This window comes from Carassius auratus, chromosome 40, assembly GCF_003368295.1.
Source record: "Carassius auratus strain Wakin chromosome 40, ASM336829v1, whole genome shotgun sequence".
Classification (NCBI taxonomy): domain Eukaryota; kingdom Metazoa; phylum Chordata; class Actinopteri; order Cypriniformes; family Cyprinidae; genus Carassius; species Carassius auratus.
The window spans coordinates 13,790,345-13,818,268 of NC_039282.1; the positions used below are offsets into that span (position 1 = coordinate 13,790,345).

Sequence of the window (27,924 nt, forward strand, 5' to 3'; positions counted from 1 at the left end):
CCTTGTTTTCTGTGAATGTATACGAATGAAAAATAAAAAAAACGACTGCATTAGAATTGACAGTTTTATCATTCTGGCCCAGATGTTATACTACTTAAGGACACAAAAGCAATGAATTCTGAATCAGGAGCACATTTGTACTTTATATAGAGTCATGATTCTGATTTTACCAATGCATGCACGCAAAAGCCAGTGTTTTTTAAGCCACTCACTACACACAGTATTCTGTAATAAAACTGTACAGTGTATAGCAACAGCGGGACACATGAAGCATTTGAAACAGTATTTAAACTGCAATAGTGCATCTTGAATATCTGTCAGAAATGTAGCATCTCTCAAAGTAACCCTAAAAAGGGTACCCATGATTTACGATGAAGGTTGCGATGCAGAAAAGTTAAAGGTCATAGTGAGATTTTTGTAATAAAATTCTTCCCATTTGATTATAGATTTAACAGAATGAATGGTAACTTGAATTTACTGTATTGCCAACACACATGAAAAACTGAATTGAAATGCTTCAGACTCTTTATATGTCAGTATGCACTAGAAATAAAAGCACATGATTTACCCAGCCAAATAATGTTGTTGTAAGTGGTTATTTTCCATCTTGACTTTTAAATGTCACATCTTGTAATGGGGTGTTGCTTTATAAATTCATTAAGAAGATGGCAGGCAGCACGATTCTTGGTTGCCTTGCAGTTCTTTTCTTCTGGTATCTTCTCGATCCACATGTCATTGTTCAGCACATACCTGAAACTTAAGAAACAACAGAAGAAAAATGTTTTACAAATAAATAAATAAATAAATAGCAATTTGCGTTCCTTTGTCTTTTTAATAAACATCCGATTTCAAGGCTTACTGTTGTCCGTCGTTATTAAGCACTGATATTGCGTCTCTCTTCCCCATGATCAGATAGTGGGCTTCATTTTTCAGCTCCATTTCGTCACAAGATAAGCGCAGTATCATCTGACGTGTGGCATGTTTCTGAATACCAGAATCCAACCCTTCAACACGAAAAGTGTTAATATATTATTATTTATGCAGTAACAATTTACAATTAGGTTCTATGTTAACAGCATGAATTGGCGCATGAGGTTATGTATTAGGTACTTTACAAAATCCATAAAATGTATTAATTCATTAGACCTTTTTATCCAAAGTGACTTTTAAATTAGGGAAAATGTACAGTCATATTTGCCACATTCCATATGGCAAGAAACATATTTTCAGGCCAAAATATGATTTAAATATATAGCATTTCAACTCTCATTTACCAATACATTTTTCTAAATTTATTTCAGGGGTCAGAAAATTCTTATATATTTCTATAACTTCTAATATATATATATATATATATATATATATATATATTAAAATGGCCAAAATAAAATGTCTACCAATATAAATACAGATATATTTTGAAACAAATTTGTATTTTTAGCCATTTTCGTGTATGTATATATATATAGAAATGTACTAACAAATATACCTTGGTGTGAAATAATGGTTTATAATTAAATAATTTTATAATTTTACCTGTATATAATCTTAAAAATTCCACTAAGAAAAAGAAAGCCATTACAAAAGAGATACTGTATTAATGCAGTAAAATTAATACTGAAGTCCTGTTATTTTCACTATGAAAAGGAGGCATAGGAAATCTTGATAGGAGAGACATGAAGAGAGAATAATTTCATTCTGATCAGACCTATTATATTATTATTATTATACAGTACTTTTTTTCCCCTCTGGATGGCATGATTCACCCATCAAAATCAAGTATTTAAAACAGCATAATAACTAATATAAATATTAGAGATGTTCCGATACCCTTTTTCTCTTCCCGATACCGATTCCGATACCTGGGCTCAGGGTATCGGCCGATACCGAGTACTGATCCGATACCTGGGTGTGTATCTGTATATACAGCTGTATATACTACTAGCCCTGTGTAAATTGCTAGAATTCTTTTTATGGTGTGCTTCAGACAGATCCCTCAATAAAACATGAACAAATACATGGTGAACTACTGTATTTATTACAGTATTTTTATTATCTAACATGAATTTGACAGTATTATTTATTTTCATATGCAAAAAAGAACTTCAAATGCAGCCAAAAATCTAACACCGCAAACTAAAAAAGGTATTTAAGTTTTACAATATAACTGTATAAAAAAACTGCAACAAATAAGTCTAGGAATATAAAAAAAGATCTATTAATCAGATAATCTCTTTACAACAAAACAAGTAAAAAACAAGCAACCATCTAGGCATAATTATTATTATTATAGAGACGTATTATTATTACTGTAGGCTACAACAGCTTTATATATTGTCAATTTACTCATGTAAACCAAACATTTATTTTAATGGGCTGCCATGAAGATCTTTGAGTGTCTGTGTTTATGATATGACAGTATTCTCAAATGAAACGGTAAATTCTCATGAAGTGACGGTTTATGCGTTCGTGTCCTCATGACACACAGCAGAGACTACAAAACAGCGAGCTCTCGCGCATCTGTGCCAGTCACCCACAGAGATGTAGATTTTGCGGGAGTAATATTTAAATAGTATTTTGCAGTTTAATATTCACAGACACTAGTATATATTCGGCTACTGTCTGGAGCCCTGCGCTTTGACTTACACGGAAGCGACTGAACGCAGTTGCCGGTACTGAATATACTTGAGAGTCTGTAACTACCAGTACTACAGAGACATACTGCTAACCACTGATCTATAATATAGAAGCGGCTTCACTGTCTTTTGGCAGTTTAGAATGTGATGAGTGATCCAGTCATATATAGATCAGGGCTGCTAACGCGTTTTCATTTCTTCTTCGCTGCTCTAAACAGGGGTTGCTTGTGGCAACACAGCACAACTTCCTGTGTTTTCAATGCATTTTGAGCAGCGAAGAAGAACCGTGCAGCAGTTAGGCAAAGCTTGCGGTCATAACTAGGTATTTTTTAAGAAAATGGTATCGGATCGGTATATGGGTTCATGTACTCGCCGATGCCGATGCCAGAATTTGTTGTGGTATCGGAGATATTTCCGATACTAGTATCGGAATCGGAACAACTCTAATAAATATAACTTTAACCTACAGCATATCATTTTAAATATAAAAATAAGAACTCACCAGTCTGAAGAACGTCCGTGATTAATGTGGTGTAGTACATAAAAACGTCATCAGTGCTTGAATTGAGAACTTTGATCACATAGACTATAGGAAAAAGAACACATTTCAAATATAAATAAGTTTTGACCAACATATTTGTACAATATTTGCTTTTAATGTCTCACCATAGTCAACAGAAGGACTGTAACATGCATAAAGACTCCGGGTGTTGTCTTTCATATCCTTGCTGAAGGTGACTTTTTGCTTTGGACATCCACCTGAAAATAAGTGCAAAATATTATATAGACATCTTAAGCTTTTGGATGTGTAAATAAATATATTTAACATAACACCAGAGCATTTCCTTACCTTCGGCACATGTACACACATCCCCGTTACAAAGCTTGGAGATCATTGGGCTTTTGTGTGGGGCTGAATAGAATATGCCACATCTCTTTTCTGTGTAACACATTGAATAGCATTAGTCTGTGTTCAACACTCAGAAGTGTTGTCATCTAAGTGTTTAGTACAAAGCGTTCGATGACCTGGGCTGTAATAGTCATAGATGACAGCAGAAGCAGGTTGGACCAGGCCCATGGGAACAACCTGCTCAGCACCAAACTGAAGACACTCCTCGCTTTCGGTGATCTGTTGACATGAACCATGCAATTAAATCCATTGTGTGTTTCTGCTTGATCTGTAGCATAGATACTGATGAACCAGTTGATCTACTTATAGCACTTTTTAAATTCAGCAGTAAAGAAAAACGGAAAATGAGGCAAACCATATACCAAGAGGATATATCAGATTTATGGACCACCTGAAGAGAAACACTTCTGTTACCTTTGCAAAATAAAGAAAGACTTTATTATGATGGACTTCATAGTGATCAATGTACCTCTCGGAGCCCTTTACATTCTGTGAAGAAGAAAAAACAAAATTATTAGAAAAGAAATGCATTCAAATGTTTAATGCTAATTAATTTGTTACATATGTAAAAAAAAAAAAAAAAAAAAAAAAAACAAAGCCAGGAAATTCCATTTGGTGATACCATGCCACAATGATGCTATCAGATGGTAATAACACGGTACTTTGATAAAGGCTACCTTCCTAAATATGGTGCTTATTTGTAAGATGATCAGATTTATTAAGTATGGACTACATTTGCAAAAAAAAAAAAAAAAAACTATATATATATATATATATATATATATATATATATATATATATATATATATATATACATGTGTGTGTGTGTGTGTGTGTGTGTGTATATATATATATATATATATATGATGCTTAATGCTTATTCCTAAAAATAATAATATATTTACAATGTAACAAGAGAGAAGAGAGAGAGAGAGAGAGAGAGAGAGAATTAGATTTAGAATTGTTTAAAAAAAGAAAAAGGAAAATAACAAGCATATGTACATGTTCCAAATCCTTGGTGTTTGGTATAAGTCCACTAAGAAGTGAGATTTCCACCATGACCATGCCAACGGTATTACTCTTTTTCATGCTGTGTGAAGACACAAAAGAAAAGAAAAATAGTTGATTTCAGAGAGGTCAAATATGTAATCCTAATTCTGCTGAATAGTTGAATAACAAATCACTAATTTGAATACACAAAAAGACTGTTTACTGTGCTCACCCCAAACACACTGTGTATATGACTGAACTCTCTCTCTTTGGCTCATCTGAGATTTGTCTTTTTCGGCGGTTGCGAAGATCGAACCATTCTATGCTGCTCATGGGCTCATCTTTTTGAACTTCATCAACATCGTAATTGTAATAGTCATCAAGCGTGTCTTCTTCATTGTATATTTCTAGAAAAGAGCATACTGACTTTTAGTATAATGATATCTAAGCTAAAATGTTCTAATGTTTTTAACGTTTGCTCCTCCTCCTCACCACCTGAGGTCACCCTCGCTCAAAGATTACAACTGTGTAACGCTCATTGACTTTTTAATCTACAATCTGGCAGTACATTTGATATATACTTTTTATATAAAATGTATACATTGCAGTGCACTCGATTCATATTATTTTACTATTTAGGGTGACCTCTTCCATGATATTTTACTTACTGTATTCCAGGTCTCCTTTCACTGTAACATTAAGGTGAAATAGATCACAGTGTGATTCATCCTTCTTCATGGTTCTGTATGTCTGCACAAACTGTAACAAGCAAAATGTCATTCAAAACACTATTTACTGAAACATCATATATCAACAATTTATTAAACTGGGAGAGAAAAGATGTCTTACTGCTAATGTTCCACGTCCTGTTCCCCGAACATTAAGTGAAACTTTACCAACATTTCTGACCTGTGTGAACAAGTGCACATATAGTCTTCATATTTAATCACATATTTAATATCACATGTTTTTTTTATTTATTTCCTTTTTCTTTTCTTTCTAGTAACTACTCACTGAACAGAGGATTTCATTTTACAAAAAGATCTGGGCAGTAGTTTCCAGATTGTAAAGATATAAGCTTGTCAACATCCATTCAGGATTGTACTAGAACTGTTTTAAGTCATTGTTCTTACCTTAACAGCTGTTGTGGTGAGTGCATTAGATTTGGTCAAGTGTATGTCTTGTTTTTTGCCATTTTCAAGGCACATTTCTACCCTAAGATTTAAGTCGTCTACATCATTGTTCTGTATGCTGTATTTCGTCAGAGCCTCAAGGGCCAAAACTGTGTCCTGTTAAAAAAAATAAAAATAAAAACATGGATTAATTAAAGATTATTACAAGCTGGAAGACCAACCAACACAAAAGACTGTAGAAATGGGGTGCAAGTTTAAAAATGCTAACTATATATTTTTTTACCTTATGTGTCTTGTAATCTGACACTCTGTTTTTAAAAATGTTGCATTTTTGTTATTTATAAGGAAGTCTGCAACAGTAGACCAAATTTTAATTTATTGCGGTATTAAATGTATTTGTACAGCAACTTGAGGTTAGATACTGTGGTTCAAGGTCAAGTCAATTCACCCTTATTTCTTTAAGGCTTTATGCAATATAGTTTGTGTCATAGCAGCTTCAGAGAGATAAACAGGAAAATACCAAAATCAATTAATAAAACAACTTTGTAGTCAATTCAGATTCTGCTGTAAAGCATCTCTAAAAGACAGTAGTTTCATTATTTAGCAGTCAGTTCAGTGTTGGTTCAGGTGAGATCAATAACAGTATAAAATTAATTCATTTGAAACAAGTTCGATTCAGTTATAAGTAGTTTTAGTACATCGAAAACTGTTTATGGGTCCAAGCCTCCACTTAAATCACTGTGAGTGTATGTTAGCACCATCTGTTGTTTGCTTTTGGGATCATATAGAGCATTTGGACCATCGTGTAACATCATATTTAATAAGTGTATAACTTATGGATTACTCTTTAGTATGTTTGAATCTTTTTTACTTTACCTCACCACTCCAAAAATAAATACAGTTGTTAAATACATTAAAAACAGTTCTATTGTTAAATATTGTTTTCTATTTTTAATATATGAAAAAATTTTTAATTTACTCCCATGTTGCATAGCTTAATTTTCAGCATCGTTACTCCATTCTTCAGTGTCACCTTCAGAAATCATTATAATATGCTGATTTGGTGCAAAAATAAAAATTGCTATTATGTTAAAAACAGTTGTGCTGCTTAATATTTTGGGGGTACTATGATACATTTTTTTCCTTTGAATAGAAAGTTCAAAAGAACAGCATTTATTAAAAAATAATCATAATTTGGCCAAATTGTGTCTTGCTAAATAAAACTACTAATAAAAATTTGACTGAAGTCTATTAACCAATTTAACCAATTTGAAAATATAAATACAACTTTATTATATATATATATATATATATATATATATATATATATATATATATATATATATATATATATATATATATATATATATAAATCAAAAAAATTGGAGTAATGTTACATTTAATCATATTATTGTTATATTAAATACCACAACCCACCTGTGTGGACTGGAATCCACCTCCATATTTGCGCTGCTCTGTCAGCCAGTTTGCAGCGAGTGTAGCGGTGGCCTTGTCACTCAGAGACAGTGCACTCAGCAGAGCATATGCTGTGGTCTCCACAGATTTAGCGTTAGCTTTACCTGCTGAATCCCCTCTGCCATGCTTGGAATTCCAGAAACACGTTGCTTCATAGAAAGAAGAGAAACGGTGATGTGGGAATTGGAAGATTATAACTGAGCTTATAAATTGTGTCCAATTTTAATCAGATATCTTTTGTTTACATTAAGTAGTTAATTGCCTAACAGAAAGAATTTGAGATGTGAATATGCAGGATATAACTTCATTACTGACTTTTGTCACATTTAGCAATGTTTTTTAGCTTTCGGTGGGCTTGTTGGGCTTTTGCACTTTGGTCATGCAATGACAAGGCATAAGCTGTGATGGCAAGCGAATAGGGACTTTCCAAAGCATCCAGCTGTCCCTCTAGGTAGGACTTTGCTCTATCCATTACAACTCTCTGCAAATAAACAAAGGTATGTTTATTCAATAGTGCATAAATAGAGAACATATTTAGCAACTCGAGTTAATATGTTACCAGTTCTGTGTCGCTTCCCAGTTCGTACAATTTCAAAGCATGGTTCATTGAAATAAGGATAAAAGCAGTAAGGGGAACATCATCTTTTGCCTGTCCAACTCCTCCCTGAGGATTAATATTAGTTTTTGTTTAATCAGTGTTAGCAACCAATAGTGATTAATAAAGGAATTGGCTGTACCTTCATCCCTCTATCATAGAGTTGATTAGGATCATCCCATGCACCATTGCTCTTCTGTTTGGACATGATATAAGATATAGACTCCTGAATATAAGAGTCTTTCACATTGATAATGTCCCGAGACTCTGTCAATTCCTTGGCAATAAATGCTGTAAGCCTATGAGAAGATCGGATAGAATAAAAACAACAACAACAACAAAAAAATGTAATTTAATAAGCAAAAGTCTTAAATTACATGTAGATTTCTTGTAGTTAATATAATAATTATTTAAATGAATTTTAAGCATTTGGCAGACACTTTTATCAAGGCCTGCAGTAACAGTCATGCTAGAGCCAAAAACTTACCAAATACTGCTTGGAGTTCTCTGAAACGCTCCGTAAGAGCCATCGGCTTTCTTGTGTGTGAGGACGGTGTTGTAACCTGGTACATGAGAAGATGAAACAAGATGTATGTGATTTTCTTGCTGTACTTTGGTGTCACACACAGAACTGTGCAGTCTTGCTTTAAGTTGAACTCCTATTGTGTTTTGTTAAGAGCTTCACTACAGTTCTACCAGAAAGACTCGGGAGATAGAGGAATGTACGAAGCATACATTTATTGACAGCTCAGCGAGCACAATTATAAATTTCTTTGGCGGAAGGCCCCGTCCATGGTTCGTAATCCGAGGGTAGCGAATCTGCATTTCCTGCCTGAAGACGCGTTGGCATCTGCGAACTCAAACATGTGTAAGTACGATCTTTTATACAGGAGTATAAAGACGTGATTGGATAATGATGAAGGTAATTAGTGACGAAGTGATTGAGTCTTCCTGGCAGAACTTAGGCTAAAGCTTCCATTTCTTCTGTGGCTTTATAGGTAATATTTTCGTTTACACCATTTTGCTAAATCAGACAATATCTATCGAATAATATGACTAATATTTACCAAAATATGAACTTCTTATTAGTGAATTGTAAATAAATATCACATTTGCCACTGGTCAGTGTTCAAAAAATGATGGCAAATCACTTCATGTAACCTTACAAGAGTGATTACTGATAAGCGGTCAAAAAATTTTAGAAAAAACACCCACTGACTTTCAAAGCCGCAACATAGTAACAACTTTCTACTTTGAGGATCTTGATCGAAATGTAGTGGAGTGAAAATTATGATTTGTCTTTCAAATGTATTGAAGTTAAAGTCAAGTAAACTTAAGTACAGATACTTTAAAAGTGTACTTAAGTAGAGTCATCAAGAAAATGTATATCGTTACTGTCCACCTCTGACCATAAAAAGGAGTAGTAAAGCTTTGGTTACAAAAAAAAAAAGAAGAAGAAGTTTTTCATCAATTGTTCTCTATTGCTGCTAAATTACTTTTTCACAGAAAAATTATTATTGACTCTCATAGTTTATGAACTATTAGAACATTTACTTAATATTGTAACATCTACAGGTATGGAGACCCACCGGTTTGGATCATCGATTGGGCCTCATCTCTGCGTTCAGCTTTCAGTGAAAGCCAATTATTGGTGGCATCCAGGTACCTCATGGCATGAATAGCAGGAGACATCTTCACCATAGTCTGCTCCGCACAGCCAGTGGGCAGCTGAATGAGCTTATTGATACCCTCCAGGTTTAAACAGTTAACTACCGACTCACCCATCACTCCACCTGCAAAATAACAGGGTCATTATGACTCTATCATAAACTCTATGATAGAGAATGACAGAGAAAGTATCTCTCTATCTATCCATCCATCCATCCTCACCTTTTAAACTCAAAGAGATTTCGGAGTCCGCCCCACCAGGGATCTCATCAGCAGGGACTGGAATATCAATATCTATTTTCCTCACTGTGCATAAGAAAAGACAAAACATTTTTTTTTTATTACAATTATGAAAAGACCTAGAACAGATTTACTGATTATATAAGCTTGTTGGATCCTTACATTTTGGATCGATGTTGTACTCCCTGTCAATAGTGGCGATTTCCCCTTCCCCCTAAACATGAAGGATTCGAAACAGTTTTTTCAGTGTCATAGATATTGGCATTGGAGCACTGTAAATCTGGGTATGACAACTAAAAGGGATTCTGTCATTAATTACTAACCCTCATGTCGTTCCAAAGCCATAAGACCTTTGTTCATCCTTGGAACACAGATTAAAAAATAAAAATATATTTTTGATGAAATCATTGAAAAAGCCTAGGCATTCTGACCCTGCATAGACAGCAGTGCGACGGAAACGTTTTATGGACCAGAATGATAGTAAGGACATTGAAAAAACAGTCCATCTGACATCAGTAATTCAACTCTAATGTTATGAAGCTAAGAGAGTACTTTTTGTGTGCAAAGAAAACAAAAGTAATTAAATTATTCAACAATTTGTTATCTCCAAAACTGGCAGGGATTGCAGGCGATACAAGTGAATGTATAGCACTGAGTGAATGTATAGCTTACCACAACTGAAGTGAGACCCCTGAATAAGGCAACAAACCCCCAACTGCTCCACGGGCACCACAGCAAAAACGGCTGCCCACTACTCTCGGTGTCTGTTCACGGTGTGTGTGTGTGTGTGTTCACTACTCACTACTGTGTGCGTGCACTTGGATGGGTTAAATGCAGAGCTCAAATACACTTTCACATGAAACATTGTATCGATAACTTTCTCGGCCATAAAACTTTTCAGTTGCATTGCTGTTTATGCAGGGTCAGAAAGCTCTCGGATTTCCTCAAAAAGAACTTAATTTGTGTTCCAAAGATGAACAAAAGTCTGTTGGGTTTGGAACGGCATGAGTGATAAAGACAGAATTTTCATTTTTAGGTGAATTAACCCTTTATCACATTTTACCTCCACACGGAGCTCCTTTTCTACTTGGTCATTAACAGTGACTGAGGCATAAGCCGTCACGGTGATGGGGATATTTCCGATAACAAGAGGCACCACGGTGAAATACACAGCCAACGCTGAGTTACCAGGAACCACAACCTCCTCCTTCAGATCACCACTGCCAGCAGTGCACAAACCTTCCTTCTTATCCATCTTCACTATCATCTGTAAAGATACATGTTATGGCATTTCAATCCTGTTTGTCACACTTTGACATACTCAATTAATTTGTCTAATAATTTTCAGGCACCTGTCCAAGTAAGCAAGAATGGGACCTGAAATAAAGCTTCATTAAATATACCTTTAAACTCTCTTCCTTGTAATTGTACACAACAGCTTTAACCTGAAGCTGCTCATTTCTCTTCACAGAGTAAGGCAGGTTGACGGACAAGAAAAAGTCCTGGAAGACCCTCAGGGGCTTTGGTTCTGCAATACAGAATCCTGGAGAAAAAATAGACTCAATATGAAAACTAATAAGCATGTAATCAGGACACAGCATGATATAAAATGATATACACCCAGACCCCCCCCCCCCCCCCAGAAAAGCCCACTTCTGTTCAAAAAAAAAATTTGACAAGATTTTGAGTTATTGACAACCTTTTGTGGGAGAAATGCCCACAGCCTGGATTTCCCATGTGGTTATGGAATCAGGAGCAACTGCATCATGCCTAAAGTTTACAAAAGAAAGAATATTTACATATTTACAAAATTACATTAGAGCCGATTCATTCTGTTCATTAGAAGAGTGAAAAAAAAAAAGAAACAAAGAATTCAGGGCAACCTGATAATGCCGGTGCTATCTGCTTGGAGGACTGTCCACATCCATGACTGTGGGAAATATTTACGAAGGTAAATAACATCCTCATTAATCACAATTTCGTCCAATATGTCGTCATCGACTACAGTGAGAAACAGACAAATATTGTAGTTAGTTCAGCTTTTGAAAGTAGCATCTTTGACAAGTATAAGCTACTTGCCCTAAACAAATAATAATTATTTGTAAGTAATTATAACAAAAATATGAAAGATAATATGATGATAATAATAATACACTATAATGACTTCACTGCTTGATCACATTTTTTATATATATACATTGAAATTGATTGTGTGATTGTAAGCAGCGAATTATGTATTAATATGGATTAAATAAATACATTTGAATTTATATTATTATTACAAAACAAATACTGGTTTCACTGCTCCCTCGCATTTCTTTGTCTTGTTTGTTTGATTTAGACAACTTGGTTGAAACGTAGAATTGTGCAATCAATATGGCTTTATTTCAAGAAACCCCTTTCCGAGAAATTATGCAAGACATATTGTACCTCTTCCAAGGTTGGTTTTCCTCTTCTCAAACATCTCCCTCCTCCTCCTCTCATTTGCAGCTTCGCAGCACATTTTAAAAGCCTTACGACAGCTCACCGATGCTTCTACTCTTTTGAGACGCTCATCACAGGACGTGTGCATTTTGTTAGGCCTCACACCATCAAAACAGCATTTCCTGTCACTGCCCTTGAAACTGTTGACTGTGGTGATGATATCATTATTTGACATGTGATTAAAAACAAATCGTGCAAGGAATCATCAATGGGAGTTGTTTTGCATCTTACCGACATTATTGAACTTTTTAACATAATCTGCTGCTCTTCTGACGCGAGGTCCAGGTTCAGATCTGTAACATTTATGCTCTGAGAAAAATAAAAATATTGTATGCATTACTCTTTCATGCTCTTACATGGTTCCTGAAAAATAATTCATATAATAGGATGTCAGGAGTTATATTACTTAGAGGTATAGGGGTTTCCATGTCACAGTTACACATGAAAGTTAGCCCAGCTCTCTGAAGAACAGCACTTGAATCCTCTCCTCCTCCGATCGAGCAGGCCAGGTCATAAGAGTTCATATACTCGAACATCTGTCGGTAAAAACAAATGATCTTCATTATGAGCAACAATCCTGAAATTATACATGGAGTACTTTTAGGAATACACTAGCACATGGGGGTTTTAAATTTAAAAGGGTTCAACTTTCAACTTGCTTGTACATAAACCCGAATGTGTTACCTTTTGAAGGCTCAGCTTGTTTTTGTTCAGAATATAAACTGCTGAGTCCACTGCAGCAAGAGCCACCTTGGTCTCCGGATCTGTTCTGACCGTCACTTCAAATTTAGTTGCAGGTTTTATATCAGGCAGTGGATCGGTTTCTATCTACACACAAAATGGTATTTTGCATTTCAGTGGAAACATATTTTAAAACAGTAATATAATATCACCTCACAATTTAGATTCTGAAAGACAATTCGGCTCAGCTGTACCTTGCCTTTGCAGACATCTTTCACATCGACCCACACAGAGTCAGCCACTATTTTTTTTCCTCCTGGAGAGTCTGTAAAATAGTAAGCTACCAGGCGAAAAGAAGGCACCATCTCCACATTTACATTCACATTGACTGTTGTGATTTCAGTTCTCGGGACACTTCCCACCTGCACAACTTGACCCTTACTCCAAACCTGTTGTGGATATAATTATTTTAAAGACATTAGATTGAAGATAAAGCAAATCTTTGCTCTCTGGTTAAAACCTAGGCATAAAAACAACAACAACATCATAGCCGATTCTTCTTACCATAAAGTAAATGAATGTGGGTTTTGCTGCACTCTGAGGTGTAATGTCCCGTAATGTGGCTTTCAAGGCCTCTCCGGGTTTTAGGACCTGATGCTCCACTTCCAAACTAAGATAGCTGTTTTCTTCTGCTTTAGTTGCACTGGCTGTCATCTTTTTATCACTACGAATGACCTCCTGGTCTCTCCCCTCAGCAAAAACCTGCAAAAAATAATAGTTCTTAAATTGATAGTTTCAGTCCTGGATGCTGCAGTACCAGAGACACAAGAAAACATGAAAGGTTAATATTATTGTTGTTGACAGCTGATCCAAAGCAACAAAATTGTATATTTTTCCCGCTTGAAGAAATAGTTAATAAAACACACAGTTTCTGTCAATCTTGAGTACTTTATAGAGTAATAATGCATCCTTCGTATCTATGAAGAATCTTTAGTTCTTTGGGAAGCTGAACAAGGCTATCCTGCCCTCACAACCAAAAACACACTTCTTTGGTGACTGTTGGTTTCGTGGTCTAAAAACAAAATGACAAATCCTTCTCGAGCTAAATTGAACTTAAAACTTTTCCAACTCATTTTTTTTTTCTTTTCCTCATGTTTAACATGAGAATCCGACTCTTTAACAGTGTAAATAAGTCACAATGCATTTAACTGCATTAGATCTCTTTTTAACATTACATCACTTGCTCACCATTGGAAACTCACATCACAATAAAATGCCTTGATAGACTTGCTTTTTACAAACACACAGCTTTTCAGTTCACAAAACGTTAATCACAATAAAAATTATAAAAATTTGTAGTCATGTAGAATACTTGTGGATTATTGTTTTGTTTGTTTACAAACATATTTTATCAGCTGTTTGTACTCTCGTTCTGACGGCACCCATTCACTGCAGAGCATCCTAAGCAAGTGATGTCATGCTACATTTTTCCAAACCTGCTCTGATGAAGAAACAAACTCATCTACATATAGCCTGAGGGTGATAAAACTGTCAGCAAATTTTGGGATGAACTATTTCTTTAATTTGGAATTTGGAATGGACATGATGATATAATATAATGATTATCATGTGAAAACTTACCGTTACAGCTAAATTCTTAGCCTGTGGTGGTATTTGAAACGACATGGCTACATCTCCCATGTCATCTCCCCAGCCCTCATCTTTCAGAATAAGCTCTGGCAAGCCTTCTATTGTCACAGTGGCTGTAAAATTCACGTTTGGGACTCTGCTGCCATCTGGATATCTAGCAGTAGCCTGCAAAAAAAAAAAAAAACAAAGGGAAAGAAAAGATATTACAAAATGTGCATGTGTGTACAGTATGTGCAGGTATGCCACCAACATACATATATTTTAATGCCATTCATTGACACGTTGACAGAGGTATAAAACAAATCAATTTAAGTTCAGAAATGCTTAAGGCCACATACCAAGACAGAAAACACACCACCTGGGGTGAAATACGTCTTGGTTTTTGACAGATCAACAACATATGGGGATGTCACAATCTTCACAGAAGAGCTCTCAGCTTCCTCCAGGTTTCCACCTAAGGATGAATATTCTTTGTTATTTAATTTTCAATCATTAAATATATTTACATTTCCATCTGGGTAACTAAAGAGTAACTTTAATTGAATAAAAAAAGGTGCATAAGTTGAAACATGATGTCATCAGTATAATCCTGACTTTTTATTTATTTATTATTATTATTATTATTATTATTTGGATCGCATAAATTTACCTATCTAATCATAATTTTACTTTTTGTTTATGACTCACTTGCTTTTTCCATAACCGAGACTGCAATATAAAGATAATATCCCTCTATATGGCCTTGAGTCTTATTTTCTGAAGCTGTCTTTAAGTCCTCAGTGAGTACCTCTATTTTTGCAGTACCATCCTCTACCTACATAACAACAGAATATAGACATCAAATCAATCAAAACAGATACTGACACATACAATATATATATTTGTTATAGGCCAATTTGTAAGCTTTTTATCTCCAATGCAAAGTTATTTACTTACTGCTATCTGCTTTTCAGTGCCTGGAAGATATATCTTATCACCCTTTTCATCAATAAGTCCAAATCGAATATATGCTATGCCGCTGACCCCCTTTCCATAAGTATATCTGAGAACACCAAATGCTGATGAGTTTTTGCAAAATCTGAAGTCAACACTAAACCCAGTCAGCGTGTGACAGAGGTGTACGTACCTAGCAGAGATGTTGAATGGAAAGGACTCACTCTTCAAAATGTGATAAGGCTGTGGAGCCTCAATGGTGACCTCAAATGTGGGCAAAACTATAAAGAATGGAATGCCATTTTTAAGGGTTGAAGTCACAGGTGATGTAAATAAGAATCATTAGAATAGATGCACCTGGAGTTTCATAACACCTACCATATTCTTTGACCTCAATCTCCGATGATGTGGAAGATTCAGGATACTTATGATATGACACAATGATTTTCCATTTGCCTGCCCTGAAGGATTCATACAATTACACAGAATATATAAATGACATCCATTAAAAGGCCATTGTAGTGTTTCCTATTGTATGAGAGAATGATATGTATATATTGTATTTTTACATGTTTTATTAACAACCAAAGCTTTACTCAATCACATTTACATAGACATTCTATTTAGTGCTAGCTTTGTTTTGGGTTTATTCAGTGCCCATGCAGTTAACTTACTGCTCTACTTCTGGTATGGTGATCGATTTTTCCAAAATTTGGTCAGAAATCAACATATGATTGTAAACAATAAAGCCTTTGCAGTTCTGTAAAAAGAGAGAGGGGGAAAAATGCCTGCTTATTCCAGGTAATGAACATTATTTGCATTTCAGCACTGAGAGAAACAACTTACAGTTATTTGAACGTGGATTTCATCCTTTATGGGGACCATAAAGTTGTCTAGAGTGAAGATTCTGTATTTGACTGAGAAACATAGAATAAAGAGAAACTAAACAAAAGTGCCATTTTTTTTAAATACTAGTAAGGAAGTAATAAAGATTTAATACAAATAAAAGAAAACAATAATATTAATTATAAAAAAGAAAATAAATGAACATACCATTTTCTCCTGGATTATAAATTGGCTTGTCTGTTTGGATGAAAATGTACCCTCTTTTTGTTGACAAAAGAATGCTGGCTTTTTTTACTTTTCCATCTTTGCCCCCAAACACATCATTGCTTGTAGCTGCAAGCTGAACATAGTTTGGCCCTTTTGTAATTCCATGTAACTCCATGTACAAGCTAGGATCAACCTATGGTACATGAGTTAGAAATCACTAGAAGAATAACCTCTCAACTGGAAGTTGAGATATACACTTTAAAACTTAAAAAATATGAAGTGTACAGTTATACCTTAAGTTTTACCACAGCCTGGTAGTTATTGTCCTTATTAAGGATTATCGATTTCTTTTCAGACACAATTTTTTTACTGATCTGGGTTTCAAAGTACAGCTGTATACTGGTTTCTTTAGTTGCTCCATGAAGCTGCACACTCACAGTCTCTTGAACACCCATATGAATTATATTTGGAGCAACAATTAGGCATCTAAGGTATAAATCGGCATAAATGCATACACATGAATAATTGCAGAAACACTGATGGGGTAGAACAAGATGCAAGATGTGGGTTGTGAGCAAAAAATAAAAAAATCAAATTTGTAAAATGTAGTCAATAATTGTAGTACTTACGTGGGTCTCTGTGCATCCACTGTAAGAAAAACAAAAATCACAAAGCAAAGAGGGCAGATCATCTTGCTGTTAAACTTGTTCTTTTCTGATTATTTCATTAGGACAGCTACTAAAATCACCTACGTACTAACTTAGAATACAAGGACTATTTCTCATGTTCATAAAATTTGTTTTAGAACTGGTGAAGGTTGGGGGGGGGGCGTTCAAGGGGAGTAAATCTTGGCAAAAACAGCATGGTCATGTGTTTTACAGGAAATCTTGTTCATAACAGAACACAGCAGGAAAAACAGCTGTCTGGAGCAAAGACAACAAGAAAAGAAAACATCAATCTAATTAATACAGCACTTTTATGTTTATACTTATGTTTTTTATACTGTAATTAGTATTGTAACTAACATTAATAAAACAAAAACAGCTTGGTCATAAGATTAGGAGGATAATCAAGAGTCATTGGCACATCATCCAAAGTGATTTTCAGCTACCGAATGTAAAATGCAATCATGATTTTTGAGGGGTCACATGGGGGGAGGAGGTTTAGCACTGTATCACTGATATAGGCTTATGTTTTATTTTTTATTTTTTTACTTTTTATTTGAAATATTTCCAAACGTGCTAACTATATTAAGAAATATCTAGATTCTCAAATATGTGTTGCCTAAGTAAATGCGTTTTGCACCTTTATAGATTGTTAATTGATCGATAAATGGTGATGCGCAACGTAGACTTATATTGTGATCTATTAACTACACATAAAACCCCAACTTTTTACTTTAGTAGGCTACCAGATATGGGTGTCATGCCATAAAATAGGCTATTTATATTACAACTGACTTTGCATTTAATGAAAAATTTAAAAACAATTAGCCTATAACACTTTTATTTTACAGAGAGTAGGCTAAAGAACATTTACATTAACAAATAACATTTTTATTCAGTCTAGCCAAAGTTCAGGCACTCTCAAAAACTCCCATTAAAAACACTGAAGCTGTTTACACAGCAAAATCAATATCTTACTAACATTCGTATGCACATATGTACTTGTTGTTTGTACTTGTTTCTGATGAGAGAATTCACCAGATAATTCAGTAAGCAAGCAAGTGAACAAAACACCACATTTCAGCGAAGACTCATCTGAATGTCTCTGATTGGTCATTGCATTCATAAACTCAACAGCATTGTGTGTAGATTTTAATGCAGATGCAGATTTGAATTTAGCAGCTGATGCTGGGCCACACTGAATGATCAAATTATACAGGTGTGATTACATCAAATATAAAAATCATTATTCTGCTATTTTTTGTCTTTTGGAAGCTGCATTCAAAATCCACTCGGCTCATACATCTGAGGGGGCACAAGTAAAATGTGGGATGTTTGAGGGAGGCGAAGGTCCCCCAGTTTATGCTGTTCCTCTACTGGTTTGAGCTGGTCATTTGCTGATTTATGCTGGTCCTTTTTTTTGGTCATGTGCTGGCAAAGGAACAGCATAAACCAGCAAAGGACCAGCTTAAACCAGCATCCCAGTGTCAAAACATACCGAACCAGCGCTAACTTTACATGTCATTCCACTAGCGTATAGCCAAAGAGTATAGAAGTCCAAGAGTTGAAACTCTGTAGTGATAAGGGCAACCGCAAGCAGTGTGCCGCAATTATCAATATTATCTGTCTTATAATCTCTTCTCTAACACACTTGCTGCTGATGGTTTTGATCTCTATTGCTTATTTGATTTCTTAGCCTACTATTTTCAGTTAAATATGTTCACTTGGTACATGACACAAATTAGAGAAACATCACAATACTTGGTGGAGTCCTTGATAAAATGTTTGCAAGTTGTTCATATTTTGTGACATTTGAACTGCTTTTTATAAATGTTATGAATGTGTTTTTAATTTAATAGATTTTCTTTATTTAAAAATCAACTTTGTGAATACATATGACTGTGTCTGCCTCTATTAAATCACTACCAAACATCACATCTGATAACTTTACGTTCTTAATTTAACAAGGAAAATGTACAATAGAACATAGATATGGGTAAGTAAAGGGTTACCCATACAAACACCAGCAGGACGCGATATAGCTGCTCAACCAATCACAGTGCACCATTCCACGCACTGTAAACGAAAACAACCAAACACAGCACACCATTCCACGCACTCCACACAGTTATAGTGTCGCTTTGAATACAATGGATCTCTTGACATTCCATCCAACCCGTCAGATTATCCAATCAGGGTTTACTGCGCATCCTGGTTTTCCTCATCTACTTTGTGATCAATAAACAAACTTAGGACAGCATGATAAATCGCATGTGATTGTCATGCACATCTCGCCAGTAAAGCTGGTTCTGTGATAAATCTCCATCGTAAGTGTTTTTTTAAATGCCATTAGTGTTTTTGTTTATACAGCGTATAGCAATAGTCAACTAAATTAATGTAACATGGCAAAAATGAATGCACTTTTGGAAGTTGAAGGTAAGGGAAATGTCATTTTGGAATTTGGAATCAGTGGTTTAACGTTGTTCATGATGAAATTTTATTTTATTGTTGTAGGACTAATTTATATCATTAACAAGATCAAAGCTTTATTGTCGATTTTTCTACATTTAAAGCACATACATACATAAAATTTAAATTGCATTACATTCAGACCCCTGGTGCATACAGATAACACCAAAAGTAGAGCATAAAAATACAGATAGATAAAGATTAAATATAAAATACAACTATACAAATAAGGGCATGTAAAAATAAATAAATAAATAAAACTAAAGTTAAACAAAGCAGCACAAGGCATATGGCAGATAAAGTGCAAACTAGTCAAGTAAACAAACAGTGCAGATAAAATGACTTTAGTAAAACAAGCTTATTCAGTCTGATTAAAATGACAAAAAGCTCAGAAAGCAGTTCTTTATTTAAACTGACTGAAAAGGTAGTTGAATGAGGTAGTTAGCAGACCAATGCTGCACAAAGTGTCACATGTGTTAGTGGGAAGGGAGTGGAAGGACTTGGGGATGTGGGAACTGGGGGGGGTGGGATGGGGGTTCAGTGTTCAGTGGTAACTGGGGCAAAAAAAAAAAAAGGCTGGGAGGGCAAGGCCAGGAGGGAGTTCAGCTTCCTGACAGCTTGAAGGATGAAGCTATCCTTCAGTCTGATGGTCCTGGCCAGGAGACTCTGCAGTCCTGGCCTGATTGCAGCAGACTGAAGAAGCTGTGTGATAGGTGGGTGGGATCACCTGTGATGCAGAGGGCTTTGTGAGTGAGACGGGTTCCGTAAATGTCCTGGAGGTAGGGGAGAAAGACACCAACGATCTTCTCATCTGCTCTCACTATGCGTTGAAGGGTCTTCCGGTAGGACACGTTCTAGGCACCATACCACACAGTGATGCAGCTTGTCAGAATGCTTTCAATGGTGCCTCTGTAGAAGGTGCACATGATGGGGGCCGGGGCTCTGGCTCTTCTCAGTTTGCAGAGGAAGTAGAGACGCTGCTGTGCTTTCTTGGCAAGTGCTGCAGTGTTGTCAGTTCCATTTCTCTGTTGTCTGTGATGTACACACCCAGGAACTTGGTGCTGCTCACTCTTTCCACAGTCGCACCATTGATGGTCAGAGGAACATGGTGCACTCTCCTGGAGTCAACAATAATCTCTTACGTCTTTTCCACATTCAGAGCGAGATTATTGTCACTGCTCCACCTGGCCAGGTGGCTCACCTAGTTCCTGTAGATTGTCTCATCTCTGTTGCTAATGAAACCCACTACACTTGTGTCATCCGCAAACATAATGGAGAGGTTGGAGTTGTGTGATGGTGTGCAGTCATGGGTCAGCAGAGTGAAGAGTAGGGGGCTCAGCACACATCCTTGCGGACCCCAGTGTTCAGTGTGAAGCAGTGCAGGATTTGTTGTGGTCGCCGGGAGGAGGTGGTCAGTAACTCATAAGTGTGGTCTAACAATACCAGGTGGCATTTTGGAGAAATGTAGAAAGACTTCAGTATAATTTCACTTTGAACATAAGTTGAACATTGTTACTTTCGACCCCATCGGTTGGGACGAAAGTAACACACAGGTGGGTCAAAAGTAACACAACAATTATAAGCTAGATTTTTTTCTGTTACTTTTATTTTTATTAAGTAAACCTGACTATGGCCTTGTTAATATGTAACTACAAACATATTTTGACCTTTATTTTTGCAAAAAAAAAACATTAAATTACATTTTTATATTTTTATTTTAAATTTAAGTTTCATCAAATGTCTCAAAACCCGACTGTACAAACTTTTTTTTCAGTGTATTTTTATAAAACATTTTTTTCATTAGAATTAACAATATAATAATTAAATTATATTAGCATAATATAAATTCTAAACAATGTAACAGTAGGCCTATTCATGTTTCCATTCAGTTGTTTTTATGCATAAATTGAAAATGTGCATTAAAACATCTGGAAACACTGCAAATTCATAGGTGGAGGTGTAAAGACTAAGATATGGCTAAAACCTAAACATAACTAAGGTAAATGTGAGGTAGGAGCTGCCCAGATGTTCCTCTATGTCCAGAAACGCCCTCTCATAAACATCTGGATAAAACCATACCTCTGTTTGTCTTTCGGACCCTCAATCTGACTCAAACATATTCTTTTGGTATAATATGACATTAACATTTTAATAAATGATGCAATACACAGAAATTCACATAATAGCATGTACCGGAACAAAATAAATACTTCTTGTCACTGTAGTGGGACAAAAGTAACAACTGTTACTTTTGTCCCTCCAGAAACTCCTGACATTTAAACCTGATTTACTTTTATACTAAAAAACTTTGATAATGCAAACTTTAGGATGTGTTAAAGCACTAAATAACCTGTAGATTGATCATTACAGTGACACATGAAACAAGAAAAACAACAAAACTAATTTAAAAAAAAATTACCTCTTCAATAATTTACTTTTTGTTGTCGAAAACAGGTTTACGGACCTAACTGCGGGAAATGATGACGAAATCACGTGATATTTATGTGAAGGGTTGCGTGTTGAACATGCTGTCATAGCTGGGAAAGCAAATGTAGTAATAGGCTCGGAGAAAATCGATTTGTTACTTTCGTCCCACATTACTTTCGACCCCGCTCTCCCCTAATCTTTTTTTTTTTTTTTTTTTGTATAGCTTCGGCAAGATTCAAAGAACTTCATTTTGTTCAATATAATAGGCTAATCAATATAAGCTCGCAAATCTATTTTCTTCCTTGATTGTTTTTTAAGGACGCTGTTTTCATCTCAGATTTACTAGCAATAGTGTATATTTATATTTTTTATAATTATTTTATTGATAAATAGTCTATGAAACAAATGCAAACAGAACTAAATGTAAAGTATTCGCTTCTGATTAACGTTTTCTGTTCTCACCACTTCGATAAATCTTATCCAATAAATGTCATTCATTCATTGGAAGCGGTAATAAGACAATAAGATCAGTTTCGTGGAAAAGTGTGAAAACTGTTATTTCGTGAGCCACAGTGCTTCTTGTCGAATACAGCAGGTGGGTGGGACTGCCAGCTGCATGAAAAAAAAAAAGAAAGAAACCCCTAAAAAAACAACACCGGAGCGACCACCCATCTTGTACAGAAACCTGCCGCAACGCATACTCAGATACAAAAAAGCACCAAATGGGAAAAATTAAATGCTTCCAAAAATATGCCTTAAAAAAATCGGACACTGAAACTCAAGAACAACACTGTAAGTTATTTATCAGAATACTTCATCGCATTTCATTTGTTTGCTAAACACTTTGATGCGCAGAACATGATAGTATAGCCTACTTATATATAAATGGTGTAAGACTTGTGAATATTACATTTTAAACTGTAACGTATTTAGTTATTTATTAAGTCTAGCATATGCAGGATGATGTCGAATCAGCCAATATGTTATAAGCGGAAATTAATTGAAACATGTTAATTTAGTTGATATAGCACACAATTTAAAATGAGTTAAAGAGCTCACTGGTTGGATCTTGCTAAACTTTTAGAAAATGAATCAATGACCTTTGAATTCATTCTCATTAATATTTATATAATTTAAAGCTCCCTTAATGTAAAATACTATGTGGTTCTTAATCCGGTTATTTTAGAGATATCATACTGTATCTTTGACACCTAATATACCAGACAATTATACTGAATAAAAATGAAATGACAGAATAGCATGTCTTTCCTCTGGTAGGCTAACACAAAACAATCAAAACATTGGGCTAGGGAGAAACATTGGGCTATAGGGACAAAATTGCAGTTAAATTCTCAGTGGATTATACAGGTTTAAACCTGTTTTGTTCAGTTTGGATAAAAGCAAATAACAATCCAAATTATATATATATATATGTGTGTGTGTGTGTGTGTGTATACCATTTTGTTTAAATAGTATTTTCACTTGAAACCATGTGCAGAACACATACTGACTATCATTACTGACTGAAATAATTTTTTTAACAGAGATATGGTCTATTTTTTAATCAGTTTACTTTCTATGATAATTTTTATATGTTCAAAATCAAATTTTAGGAAAAAATATATAAATTGGTCCAAGCTGTTTTAAAAAATAATGGCCTCACAAAAAAAAAAAATATATATAAAACTGTGTTAACTTGCTATTTTGTAAGACTGCTTTTACAGTTCACAGGGAAAAATCGTGGTTATGGAAGTTTTTTTCTGGGCTTTGTCTACTGGTATTCATGTTTTTTCTGGTGAGTTCCTGAAAAGATCTATTAATGGCTGCTGTTAGCGTTTTTCAAAATCAAATTTACTGGCATTTTGGTCTAATGTATTTTCCTGAGATCCTTTGCAATTTGCTTGGTATTAATTATGCATTGTACTTTGTACATTTAGGTTTACATTTGTGTTTCTTATCAAAGTGACTTAAAAAAATACCAAGCCTCAATCTATAGCTCTATGGTGTAAAGTTGGCTACGATAACTGAACAGGGCATGCAGGTCTTTGAATGATTAACTATGTTTGAAGTGTGTAAATGTTGGAAGGTTTTTTTTTTTTTTAAGGAAAAGAAGAAAGAACCTACAACTGATTCCCTCCAAATTTGGATTTAGAATCAAATGTAGATTGGATGTTTAATAACAGTAAAATGAGTAAAAAAAATAACACTATTGTATCCTTGTAGGTTATATGGTCTTATATGGGAAATGGAAGAAAAAAACACCCTTCACCCAGCTTTTTGTCTCAGCACTGTGCAGGACTTCAGAACTATTCAAACTCTGGCTCTCCTGCAGGAATCAATTCAGAAGTCTCAGAAATGTCTCAGTCACCAATAAACTCTTTTTACTCAGAATTTGGAATCCTTTTAGATGACTACTCCAGGTTACAGCAGGCTGTTTACTGGGACGGGCCTGACAGATCAATCACAAATGTGTCCATGAGTACTAGTCCAGCTCACACCACATTCATCATAGAGAACCTGAAAGAGAACTACCAAACTGGTGAGGAACTTTTTGTTACGGTGCACGCAAAGGACTTTTATAATATATCTAAGCGTTATGGAGGCGACTTTTTTCAAGCCAAGCTGTTCTGGTCTGAAACTAAGGTCAGTGATTGTAAACATTACTTGCCTGTTGTTTTTACTGTGAACTCTGTACCTGGGTCAGACAGAGAGAGTTGTACTGAAATGTTCCTCTGTCACAGGCAAGTGTGTTTGGGGAGGTGGTGGACCTGCACAATGGATCCTACTCTGTGCGTTTCCTCCTGCCATGGGCCGGTGAGGCCCAGGTGGCTGTGCGTCTAATTCACTCCAGTGAAGCTGTGCAGGTCCTGAAGCATCACAGAGATACTGACTCTGACAGGGTGTACTTTAATGGATATTACGAGGGACCAGGACCAAATAAGACCAGGCTGAGTGAAACAGTGATGTGTAATGTTAAGTGGGACAAGAATGGATTTGAGCATATGGGAACTGAAAATTGTTGCTGTGATTACAAAGATCCCCATACCAAAGAAATATGGCGCTGCCAGAGACCCAAATCCCTGCCATGCAGTGCTCTTGTGTACCACTCTATGGGAGGTTATAGAAACCGTCTGACTGATAGAGAGAAAGAGCTTATGTGAGATTAAATGATTCTTGATTGACTTTATCCTTGATTTATTTAATGCATTGATGAAAGGCAGTATGACGGACAAATGTTCTCTTTGACAGGAAGCAAACTAATAAAGATATCAATGGAGATAAGAGCATCATCAAAATTTTTCAGTCCCATGGAAATGAAACTGCTGGTATGTTGATCAGTAGTTTAACCAAGAGGAATAGTCCAGCAAAGACATGCTGGGAAATGGGTTGCACACAAAAGAGGAATTAAGTTGAAAATTAAAAGACCAGCTTAGACCAATTTTGGAAAACTCGTACCTTCCTTAAAGACCTTACATCCTCTATTCACTCATCTTCCAGATGTAGCAGAGAAATGTCATCCTGGTTTACACACTCCAGTTCCAGCTGGCTTCTACCTGAATGATGTGTGGACATCTTTTGTCTGTAGCACCCGCCATTTTACAACCCAAGCGACAACAGAGTGCCTGAAAGACAAACACATTTACATGATGGGAGACTCTACTATGAGACAGTGGTTTGAGTTCTTTGTGAAAGAAGTACCAAGTAAGATAAATAGCTGCTCATATATACTGTGTGTGTGTGTGTGTGTGTGTGTGTGTGTGTGTGTGTGTGTGTGTGTGTGTGTGTATATATATATATATATATATATATATATATATATATATATATATATATATGAAGAATTTGGTTCCGAAATGCAATAAATTAAACAAGTAAATTAATTTGAGTTTTCTTTATGAAGAAAGTTACAAGATGAAAACCAATATTTTCTGTTTTAAACTTTCACATAGCATCTTATTCCCTAAAATGTAATAAATCCATGTTTCTTCTTTTCCCCTCAAAATGCAATAAATCCATTTAATCAAATTAAAGTTATATTTCATATTGAAACTACATGAAAATACACGTGTGTTTTAAGTACATCTGAATAATTTCCATCTGAAAGCACGTGATGGAGATTTACTGCTACTATTGATCACAGAACCGGCTTTACTGACGAGATGGGCATGATAATCTCATGTGATTCATTGTGCAGTTCTTGTTTGTTGATCACAAAGTACAAAGAAGATGAGAAAAACTAGGATTCCTAATGTATTCAAAGGGCCTCCATTGCTCTCTAGAATGTGTGGAATGGTGCAATGTGATTGGTTAAGCGGATATAATGCATTCTGCAAAAAAAAGGGGAGACTGACATTTGTTTTGGTTTGGAAAAAAAAGGAGAAAACATGATACAGTAAATTGTCTTTTCAATACCAACTAGATACAATAATGCTTTTGGCAGAAATGCTTTTTTTATGCCGTTTATCACATTTTGGAACCAAACTCTGCATATATATATATATATATATATATATATATATATGTGTGTGTGTGTGTGTGTGTGTGTGTGTGTGTGCGTTCGTGTTATATGTGCAATACATGGGATCATATTTGTTGGTGTCATGTTTTTTTGAGACCTGAAGCAGATGAACCTGCATGTCCAATATCAGTCAGGGCCACTCCTAGCAGTGGATGTGGAAGACAAAATTGACTTACACTGGAGGGCTCATGGCGTTCCTCTTCGCACTGAGAAAACAAAAATTGCTAATCTGCACTACATCAGTAATGAGATCGATGATCTGGCTGGAGGACCCCACACAGTCATTATGTTCAATCTGGGGCCCCATTTCACCACGTACCCTCTGGATTTCTACACCTATAGAGTGTTGACGATCCGCAAAGCTGTTCTAGCATTGTTACAACGGTCACCTGACACTACTGTTATAATCAAGACTATCAACACTGGCTATAAGGTACGTTTATACAGCAGGGGTCCTCAACTCTGGACCTCGAGATCCGATTTCCAGCAGAGATCAGCTCCAACCTGGATTACTCACACTTGCAACTTTGTAGAAATCCTTAAGACTTTGATTAGCTTGTTCAGGTGTGTTTGATTAGGGTTGGAACTAAACTTTGCAGGAAACTGGATCTCGAGGTCCAGAGTTGAGGACCCCTGCTGTACAGTATCATGTGTTCAAATAAAAGGAGGCCAAACTGTGATGGCACGTTCAGGGTTGATGTTGTTTTTCTCTGTCTTTATAATAGGATATTTTCGGGAGTGATTGGTATTCTCTACAACTGGACAGAGTTCTCCGTTGGGCTTTTCAGGATGTTGGTGTTTATATTCTGGATGTGTGGCAAATGACGGCCTGTCACTACAGCAAAGAGAACATTCATCCAGGCCCTGTCATCATCAAAAATGAGATAGACATTTTACTTTCTTTTATTTGCCCCGGATAAATTTTAATTATTACATGTGAAAATTCAGGTCATGTGCAGAGAAACTACCCTAAAATACTTTTTTATTTTATTTTTTGAAATTATTTGTCACTCCTGATGTTTGTCTAATATAGGCATACTTTACACGTTCACAAACCTAATCAAATATATTTAAGTAGTTATACTGGATTAGGTAACATTTAAAAATACAGATCAAATAAAAGAAAAATGAAAAGTGAAATAATGAGATTTAAAGTCAAAATAATGACATACTAAGTCCCTGGTGTTGGTTCACCCTTGCCTTTGACTTAGTATGTCATAATTTCAACCTTTTATGTTATAATTTTGAATTTTAAAGCTATAACCAGAACTAAGTATTGTCATAACTTGATAACTATGACATTTAAAGTCATAATTAATTTACCAACACATGATTTACTTTTCTTACATGGCAGAAACGGGCTGTCATATGTTTCTCAGCCAGGCCACTCTAAAA

General features: G+C 35.4%; 2 protein-coding genes across 3 annotated transcripts; one reads left to right on the forward strand and one right to left on the reverse strand.

Annotated features, from left to right (window-relative positions):
- Positions 1–125: 125 nt before the first annotated feature.
- On the reverse strand, positions 126–17,254 carry c4 (complement component 4). The gene is made up of 41 exons (XM_026226750.1): positions 17,079–17,254; positions 16,743–16,935; positions 16,450–16,642; positions 16,243–16,313; positions 16,071–16,156; positions 15,775–15,857; positions 15,590–15,677; positions 15,400–15,505; positions 15,151–15,277; positions 14,802–14,917; positions 14,455–14,628; positions 13,378–13,575; positions 13,068–13,262; positions 12,817–12,960; positions 12,539–12,668; positions 12,364–12,441; positions 12,079–12,279; positions 11,532–11,649; positions 11,348–11,418; positions 11,052–11,191; positions 10,712–10,915; positions 9,811–9,862; positions 9,631–9,714; positions 9,330–9,533; positions 8,228–8,303; positions 7,883–8,039; positions 7,705–7,809; positions 7,461–7,626; positions 7,107–7,294; positions 5,670–5,825; positions 5,386–5,445; positions 5,205–5,295; positions 4,769–4,943; positions 4,549–4,636; positions 3,961–4,035; positions 3,663–3,765; positions 3,487–3,576; positions 3,303–3,395; positions 3,139–3,222; positions 860–1,004; positions 126–756 (listed from the first exon to the last, which is right to left on the reverse strand). The coding sequence occupies exons 1-41, from the start codon at positions 17,138–17,140 to the stop codon at positions 615–617; spliced, it is 5,112 nt and encodes a 1,703-aa protein (XP_026082535.1). The 5' UTR covers positions 17,141–17,254; the 3' UTR covers positions 126–614.
- Positions 17,255–22,243: 4,989 nt separating this feature from the next.
- LOC113058649 (NXPE family member 3-like) lies at positions 22,244–27,860 on the forward strand. Of its 2 annotated transcripts, XM_026226753.1 has the most exons (8): positions 22,244–22,802; positions 23,735–23,805; positions 24,234–24,653; positions 24,752–25,167; positions 25,260–25,336; positions 25,509–25,712; positions 26,625–26,962; positions 27,255–27,860. In XM_026226753.1, exons 1-8 carry the CDS (start codon positions 22,733–22,735, stop codon positions 27,447–27,449), a joined length of 1,791 nt encoding a protein of 596 aa, XP_026082538.1. In that variant the 5' UTR covers positions 22,244–22,732; the 3' UTR covers positions 27,450–27,860. The 2 variants fall into 2 exon arrangements, with proteins under 2 accessions (XP_026082538.1, XP_026082539.1); XM_026226754.1 differs by lacking the exon at positions 23,735–23,805 and having other exon boundaries at positions 22,249–22,802.
- Positions 27,861–27,924: the final 64 nt, after the last annotated feature.